We start from the raw sequence: 9,483 nt of genomic DNA, 5'->3' as shown, positions 1-9,483 counted from the left end.
TGTGTGTGTGTGTGTGTGTGTGTGTGTGTGTGTGTGTGTGTGTGTGTGCGCTGCATTCATCCCGGTGCCTGTGAAGGTCAGAAGGCATCAGATCCCCTGGAGCTGGAATCATGGATTTCTCTGAACCAACACACAGGTTCTGGACACTGAAATGGCGTCCTCTGCAAGAACAGCAAGGGCTCGCAACCACTGAGCCATCTTTCCAGACCCTGGTTTTTATTTCTTATGCGCATAAACCTTATAGTCTTTTTTCAAAAATCTGACGTAGATTGGAGTGAGAGCTTTCCTGGGTGCCTTGGCATTCTCTGGCGTGCCCGTTTTAAGGCCCACGGATGCTATTGAGGAAACATGGAGCGTACTGCAGTAGAGCAGCGACCGAGGCTGAGGAGGGTGCGAGGGGATCAGTCACAGGAGGGAAATGCGAGCAAATGACCTCGTGTGCTTATTTAAGGAGCACTGTACTGAAACGTCTGTGAAAACGGCACTGTGGGCTAGTGTGGCGCCTTCCTCCTCTGCCTGTTAAGCAAGCTTCTTTGGAACCCAGGGTCATCTGCTGACTAAACATACTTTCTGCCACTGAGCTCCAAACTCTCCACTTTCCCATATTTCCCATATTTGCGTGAAAGAGGTTTCACCGAGTTAGCTACCAGCATGAGGAGGTCTGCTCAGGGCCACACTAGGGCTCCCTACTTAGTCAGGACTCTCCCTTTTGCTTCATCCTGCTCGGCCTGAGCTCTCCAGGTATCCTGAGAACTTGAGAGGGCAGAGCCGATGGCACAGACCATTAAGCTGGGCACTGAGGTCATTTCCAGGTCACTGCCTCCTGCCACTTTCTCATGCCTTGTTCACCTCTGCAACCTTGTTACAATAGTAATGCTTCTTCATAAACCATTCTTAATGAGTCTACTTACCTGGCATACCAATGAGATCTGCTCCATGTAATGAATTCTCTGCTCATGCGTGTGCCACGAAGGCAGCTGTTGCAGCTGTTTAAGAATTTGCCCTGTGGAGCAGGAGTCTTTTTCTGGATGGCCATGGTATTATTGTGCTAGTTTTTCTTATTTAATATTATAATTTTTATGCTTCTGCTTTTTGAGACATACTCGCAATCTGTAGCCCAGGTTTGCCCTGGAGGTACTATGTAGCCCCAGCTAGCCTTGAACTCACTGTGTAGCCTCAGCTGGCCATCTCCTGTATTATTTTCTAAGTGTTAAGATTACAGGTATATGCTACCATATAGGAAATACTGATTTTTTAAAAATCTGTTTTATAAAACTACTGAGAGATTTTAGAAATATATCAATATTCTGCATAGTGATTCCCAGAAAGTAGGATTTATAGAGATCAATATCTGTATTTTCTGGAGATTGTTAAATTGATTTTAAAAATGGGTGTCCCAAGAACTCAGTGATCAGGTGCAGTCTTGCTTTAGGGCTTTGATTCTTAGCAAAGCGTAGGTTCCTCCTCTGCTAGATTTTAGATCTTAGGCAAACTGACCATTTTGCTTCCTGCCTTTTGTAGAGCTCTCTTGCAGTCGCAGTAAAGGTGGCATAGCCAGGAGCAAAAGCAAAAGGCTTGCCTTGCCCACTCTAGCAGCCCCAGCATATGCTTGGTTACACTGCCGTGGGGACTAGAAAACAGGCCTGTGGGTTGGTTGGGGTGGACATAGGTCTTCTGTTTAACACACTCCTCTGCAGTGAGAGGAGCCAGTGGGGACACTGAGGACAGCCGAGCTCTAGATCCTCCTCTGATCCCTTTGGAGGTAGATGTCTGCTTAGATGTTGGTCACAGGTGTAGCCTGGAGTTTCCAGGTCTTTACCAATCAGTTGCATCCTCCCAGCTATGATGACAGTATCCTGCCTTTCCACCAATCACTTTGCCCTCTGAACAATGGTGGGAACATCCCACCTACCTCCTGGTGTGAATGAAGATTAAATGCGGTATTTTCAAGAGAGGCCAGCTTAGAACTTGCCTGGCATATAGATCTTTGGTTACCCTTCTAATACCTCACAACTCCTAAATGTACTCTTGGAATTCAGAGAAAAGCAAATGTGTTAAATTTGGGGCTGAGCAAACAGCTTGCTTGTAACGAGGAGGCTACTTTTTTTAATGTGTCGGGAAAGAGATGGGGTTGGAGGGCAATAGTCAGGGTTTTTCTTCATAACACCAAAAATTTTTTCAAGCACTCTAAAGTCATTTGCCCTTTATGCATAGTTTTGAAAAATAACACTTAGATTATCTCTTACCGCACTTGCAAGCATAAGGGGTTTCTTCCTCTGTTTCAGACAAATTCGAACACACCAGTTCCCTGAACATGTGGAAGACCGCAATTTACCTCAGAGGGTCTTCCTGACTTCCAATTTACCTCAGAGGGTCTTCCTGACTTCCACAGTGGAAGATCTGCACCCTGTCATCACTTCTACCTTAGGGCTGAGCTGCACTCCAGCAGCAGGACGCCTGCCTTCAGGGCCTGGGGTGCTTAGAAAGCAACATTGCATGTTCTTGCTGGCAGCGAAACTCCAGGCTCTCCACAAACATTTGGAGAGCTCAGAGGGAGTTCCCTTGCTGTCTGTTCTAAATCCCTTCTTTGGTCTCTAAAGCCTTTATATTTTATCTCACCCTTAGTTGAAAAGGGAAAATAGGTGGTCATCATGATTGGAAAATGTCCCTTCAAGTTTCCAAAGTACTACTGGGAAGGGCAGGGAGGAACAAAAATGAAAATAAAGCTACCAGGTTATATTTTATTTATTTGTCAGCCCTACCCAGAACAGGTGGATAAAGTCCTGTACTTGCACGCGCTTTCTCTCTCTCTCTCTCTCTCTCTCTCTCTCTCTCTCTCTCCTGTCTCTGTCTCTGTCTTACTCTCCCTTTCTCTCTCTCATGTTTGATTCATAGATTTGTGGAGATTTTCAGTGTTGTGCACTGTGATGGCTTCCCAAGGTTATTCAGCACAACTGTTTAGTAGGAATTGTCGCCTGGACCCGAAAATCACCACATTGCCCAGCCACTCTCCACAGGCCCTTGTCCAGAGTTCTGGAGGGAACTTTAGAATCAGAGGATAGGTTCAGTCCCTACTATCAAAACTGCCCGTTTTTACTTTTAATTTTTTTCCATTCAAAAGGAGGCCAAGTTTCCTCAGCAGACAGCTCTAGGTGTTTCCCATGGCCTCAGCAGAGCCTGGGAGGGCATGTCTCTGACTTTTCTTAGTACAGTCCCCAACATGGCTGCACTGAAGAAACATTATCTCTCCTTTAATACTCTCTTCCCCACACACGTTTGTATATATACATATTCCTGATTCTGACATACATTCAAAATAAAAAAGAATTAAAATAAAACAATGTGATTAGGAAAAAAATGCCATCAAAATATCTATGCCCAGACCCAGGAATAGCATGTAGGCATCTCCTACCAGGAAACCATAATCTAGAACCTGGTTGTGTGAAGTCAAAGCCCTGTTCTTACCGCCTTGCATTCCTTCCAGCTCACCACTCAGTTCCGGCTTTTAGTCTGAAGGACTCTGCCCTCAGCCAGGTGGCCCAGTCTACTTCCAAGCCTCGTAGACAGAGGCATGGCGACACTCCTGCAGAAGGAACGGGCAGATTTAACTTTATGCAGTGATAAAACAGCTGTCTGACATTGTCCTTCTCTCCAAATATGTTGTGGTACCCAAAACACAACCCAGGCAGCTTGTATAAATCTAATTAGTCTTTAGACTCAGCTTCCTGAAAATGTCCCTCTCTTGTCAAGACTAAGGTTTTGCCACCGACATGTCATTGTTTGCAAAGCAGTACTTGCTATACAGTGGGTAGCGTTAGTCATTTGCTAAGGAACTGGTAACATGACCTATGAAAATAGCAATAAAAATTGGATTGATTATGGCTATAATGTTGTCTGTGCATACCTTTATACACAGGAAAATATAGAGAGCCCTAATTCAGAATTCCTACGAAGCCATCAAAAAGTGAGTTTACCTTTGCTATAGCACATGCCTTGTAAAATCAGTAAAGCATAGAATTGTTAATTATATAGAAAGATCAGAAAATGTGTACAGATCCTTTTGAATGCCATTTTCAACATTTTTAACCACTGCAGGAGCATTTACAAACAATAAGAGATGCCATTTCTTTATTTTCCATTGAAAAGCTAATCATTTGTTCATGAAGGCAACTTGCCCTTAGCCCCTCACCTCATCCAGTGAGCGTATATTGCCTAAAAACCCATTTAGGCTCGTTTTTTCCTGTTAGTAAAATCAGGATGGGTTTGCTGTGTAACCAGTTAGTGCCATCTGTAAAAAAGTGACATTTCTTCTTTTGATGACATGACAGAGAAATGCTTAGTTGTCCCAGCTTGATGTTCTGAGGATTGGTCAGGACAGAAAGCAGAGCCGCCCATTGTGGAACCCTGGAAATGAACTCATGGAGAATCTAGGGAGTTCTGTGTTCTAGCGGGGCTAGAAGATGTTAGCTGCCAAGATGTCGCCAGGAAGGAGCTGACACCTGAGGGCAACCCCTGAGTACACACTGGTTTCTGTAAAATCCGGTATGGATAAATGAAATTCCTCTTTCAAGTGAGCCTAAGTGAGAGTGAGAGACATTTACATCCATGTATATGAAACATCCATACACTCAGAGAGAGAGAGGAGAGAGAGCGAGACAGAGAGACGGAGAGACTGAGTGCACTCTTATTGCTGACAGTTGACAGAGTGTGGCCCTGGCCACCTGGGACTGAGATCCCCACCCTACCCAAAGGCCAGGTTCACTCTGAGTAATAGAAACTTGCTCATTGAAGATCTTAGCCAAAATTATCCCTGTGTAATTAGCAAACATCTTTTTTTTTAATTTTTTATTAATTACACTTTATTCATTTTGTATCCCCCCGTAAGCCCCTCCCTCCTCCCCTCCCGATCCCACCCTCCCTCCCCTTTCTGCATGCATGCCACTCCCCAAGTCCACTGATAGGGGAGGTTCTCCTCTCCTTTCTGATCTTAGTCTATCAGTTCTCATCAAAAGTGGCTGCATTGTCCTCTACTGTTTGGATTTGAAGCTGTTTCTCATCCTAAAGCATAAAAATAATACTAAGAAAGTAAAGAAGAGGATTAGAAGAGAGATCCCACAGCCTGGAAGTGAAAGTTAGAGGCATGACTGGATTCAAATGGTCACGCTGGAATGTGCTAGCTCTGAAAAGGCATTTCTCCTTTGGTCCCTTGACTTCTTCATCTGAAATATATAAATAATAATATCCCCTAGGCACAGGTCCCTGTGAACACTGGATTTCTGGAAACAAATTCTGCTGAACTGTGTTTAGACACTGGGTGTTCAATAAATGTAACTCATCATTTCAAATATAATATTTTAAGTATAGTAAGTTCACAAATGGGCCATTGCACAGTAGAAATTTTGCAAAGGAATAATTACTGACTCAAAAATTTTATCTAAAAGAATCTCAGAAGTGTGTCTACATCTTGCACAGGAAAATAAACTGAGGCTTCATGTTTGTGGTGCATTGTGAAATTCATTAATGTTTAAAAATGAAACAAGTTCATTCAATAAATATTTGCCAAGAACTTGTAAGTTAGCAGCATGGTGCACAGTATGATATTGTAAGAATTCATACATTCCCTGGGCTTTCAGAGAAGATGCTGGAGACATACGTGCATTCATGTATCAAATATGCAGACATACATTCATGTGACATAGACACATCGTACGTGCATTCATGTGACATGCATACATCATGTTTGCATACATACATCATACATGCATCATATATCATTTGTACATACATCACACATGCATTATACATAAATGAATGTGGCTGAAAAGCCCACACACTGACCACCAAGAGCATAACTGTTTCAGAAAAGGTAGATTCCCACCAAGTTCCAACTGTCCATATTCACAAAGTCACAACATGAAGTTACATGAACTAATAAACACAATGATGAAAACCTGCTTGATAGCTATGCTACAGGTGATAGCCTACTGAAGATAGTCCCTGTTCTTTATGCTTTTCATAGCATTGGCTTTAAATCAAGCAGGAGAAATCAACACGGCAATGTAGACCTGGATATAAAACAAATACAAATTTTACACTTAATTTGCAAGAAGACATCACTTTTAATACAACATGAAAATATCAGACATGTCTGTTTATACTCAATCAGAATATGTCTAGCATCAATCAGAGCTCATCCTAGAAGGCATGAGAAAACTTTAGTGAGCTTGTTCTTGGTCTTGTTTTTTGCTTTGGGGGACAGTACCTTCCTGTAGTCCATCTTAGCCTTGAAATCACTCTGATGCCCAGGCTGGCCTTGAAGTAACACTCTTTCCCTTGCCTCAGCCTCTGAAATTCTGAGATTGTAGATGTGTGTCATCACACAGTGTCTAGAATATTTGTCATTACACGTTTGTGTAGAAGCCAGAGATCTACCTGATGTCAGCCACAACTGTTCTCTACCCTATCTTTCAAATAAGATCTCTCACAGAGCCCCCATTTTTCAGGTAAACAGCCTGAGGTTCAGAAAACCTGATGTTTCTATGTCTCAGACTTTAGAGATCTGGTTGCCCAAAAGACCAGTGACTGCTCTGGAGGACCCGGCACTTGTGATTGTTTAGCTGTTTGGTTTTTCTCTGGATCTGGTTGGCGAGTCACTTTACTGATAGATTCTGCTATGTTTCCATTCACACAGTTCCCTGAAGTACCCTGATTACCTACACCACAGTATCAGTAGTATGTGGATGAGAGCCCAGTCCTCATTCAAACAGTGCTGAGAGTCAGAATTTGGATCTTCTGCCTCAGGTCTTCCACTGGCAGCCAGAGTCTATTAACAAACCACTGAAAATTTTAAATTAGCTTGTTAAACTTTTTTTTTAACTTTTTGTTGATTCTTTGTGAATTCACATCACGCATCCCAGTCCCACTCATCTCCCAGCCCTCCATATTCACCCTCCACCCTTGCAACCTTCTCCCCAAAAGAGAACAAAAAAACCTTTTAGACTAAAATTAAAAAATAAAAACATCTCACTATGGAAGCTGCAGTGTAGCACACAGTACACTCTTTTGTCCCGACATTTTTACTTGCAGATGTTCATTGCAATGAGGTGTGATTCAAGGCCTCTGGCTTCTACACTATCAATACTGGATCCCACAGGACTCCTCTCGGGTATCCTGCTGTTGCCCTGTGTCATGGAGACCCTGCAGCTTTGGGTCTGCAGGACTGGGCCCTTCACCTACTCCAGCAGTTCTTAGATGGGGTAGATGTTAGAGTGAGCCAAGTCAAAGCCCTGGATTTGGGCCCAAGTAGTAGCTGAATTGGTTAGCTTACCAGCTTTCCCATGCTTCTCAAGCAAGGGGCGAGGCCAGCCTTGACCAGTTCTCCCAGGCTCATTGAGGCCAGCTCTCCTGCACTGCCCAGATGAGGCTTAGCTCAGCCCTCGAACATCAATGTGGCTCCGGTAGCCTGGATGTGTGCATGGCCCTTGGTGGTGATCTGGGCCGAGACGAAGACCCCTGCTGTCTCCGTCTTCTATTAATCCTGGCAGATAACAGCTGTGATGTGCCTGTTCTTGGATGATGAGTTCACTTTTAGCTGACTTGTTTTTTTTCTGTGATGAGCATGATAAATATTAATAGCTATAGTTGTCCATATAAACGGTTACTTTTTACATCATGTTTATTGGTGTGCCATAGCCCTGTCCTGTGTTCAGTGAGTGTCCTGTAAGGCTGAGGTGCGTGTTAGGATTAAATAGAAGCTGTATCTGGTTTTGTGGAGAATTTTTGAATAAAATGAAAGCATTATAATTGCAAAATCGGTAATTACCACAGCCGTAAGCTCAGCGTGGTTCTTCTGAGCTTTCTCTTTCTCCCCATTCATTCTTGTATCTTCCCAATTACCTTTGCACTGGCCTCTGCCAGATCCCAGGATGGTAGCACTTGAAACAGGTGCCATTACTCCAACCACTGTTCCCTGTGATTGGACAAACTCTAAATTGCTACCCATAATAGTCACTACCCAAAATAATTGTTAAATTGGGAATTTTGTGCAAGCCACTTAGAATGTGCCTGATATTAAGCATTCTGTTCATTTTTGCTGTTTTTATTTTTGTCGTGGGCCCTGCTTGTATCCTGCAATAGAGTTTTGTGTCCTATTCTGTGGACCCTCCTCTCCATTGTGAGGAAAGGCTAAAGTTTGAGTTAGTCTGCAGGTCTCCGTGGGTAGAAAGGGAGACCTGTGCCATCAATCAAACGCAAGAAGCAGCTACTAGCCTGCTTTCCGTAGCAACCTGGGAGCTTTGCTGTTTCCCTTAGGAAACTATTTTGAAAGTACTCCTTTTGGTACAAGAATTCCTTCAGAGAGAGCATGCATTGATTACAACTCAATGACCTGTAGTTCCGGCCTCATAAAATGTGTTCAGGGTGATACCCAGATTTGGCCTTATTCCTTCCGTTTTTTTGCATTTGACAGCTCGAAAGTCAAAGAAGCTGGGGAAGTTAAAAGGCCTTCATGAGGAGCAACCACAGCAGCCCCCCCCACCACCACCCCAGAGCCCGGAAGAGGGGACCACGTATGTCGCTCCGACCAAGGAGCCCTCCGTGAACTCTGCACTGGTCCCCCAGCTCACCTCCATCACCCGCGCACTCACACCGTCCCCAGCCATGATCCTGGAGAACATCGAGCCCGAGATCGTGTACGCGGGCTACGACAGCTCCAAGCCTGACACTGCGGAGAACCTGCTCTCCACACTCAACCGCCTGGCAGGCAAACAGATGATCCAGGTCGTGAAGTGGGCCAAGGTACTTCCAGGTAGGACCACTCTGCTCAGCATATCAGTGGTAACACGTGTCCGCTCATTCTGACATCAGTATCAGAGACAGCAGAGTAGGGGAGAATTCTACATACTGGTTCATTTCTTTTCCAAGAACTCAGGTTTGTAGCTCTAGTGTTCTTAAGACAGGCGTTTGGCTGGTGTTCTCAAAGGAAAGGGATTACTTTGTCCCCAAGTGTTAAGGAGGTAAAGTACATTGTTAGTGATGTCGCACAGCACCTGGGTTTATCTAAACAATGCAGGCCCAAGGAACTTAGGCCTAGCAATCGCCAACTCTTCCTGGTTAAAAAAAAAAAAAAACCTGCTTGGGACTCAAGAGATAGTTGGTAAAGCACCTACATACACACCTAAGTTTGGATCCTCAGAACCCTCATTTATAGTACATCTAATCCCACCATCCGAGGGAGCGGAGAAAGCAGGATTCCTGAGCTTTCAGGCCACTCAACCTAGCTCCAGATTCAGGGAAAGACCCTGCCTCCGAAGATAAGGTACGCAATGATAGAGAAGCCCCCCACGTCTGTCCTCCCCATATTGCACCCACATGGCTGCACGTGGGCCTGTGCAGGCACATGTGTGTCCATGCCCACACCAGACACACACAGAACCCCTCCCTGCCCTCAGCACCATGAAGCAACAGTGAACGCTCTACCTCGTG

At 44.3% G+C, this 9,483-nt stretch overlaps 1 protein-coding gene across 5 annotated transcripts in view; it reads left to right on the top strand.

The window, feature by feature from the left end:
- The window catches only part of Nr3c2 (nuclear receptor subfamily 3 group C member 2), a 324,977-nt gene that overhangs the window by 257,824 nt on the left and 57,670 nt on the right, over window positions 1–9,483 (top strand). For all 5 annotated transcript variants that reach the window (XM_055609002.1, XM_055609005.1, XM_055609003.1 and 2 more), the window contains one exon: window positions 8,468–8,806. In XM_055609002.1, the coding sequence (XP_055464977.1) occupies window positions 8,468–8,806 (339 nt within the window). The remainder of the gene's footprint in view (window positions 1–8,467; window positions 8,807–9,483) is intronic.

This window comes from Psammomys obesus, unplaced genomic scaffold (assembly GCF_907164565.1).
Source record: "Psammomys obesus unplaced genomic scaffold, mPsaObe1.curated_primary_1811, whole genome shotgun sequence".
In the NCBI taxonomy this organism is placed as follows: domain Eukaryota; kingdom Metazoa; phylum Chordata; class Mammalia; order Rodentia; family Muridae; genus Psammomys; species Psammomys obesus.
Note: the sequence above shows the minus strand (reverse complement) of the source record. Positions and strands in the feature narration are given on the sequence as shown.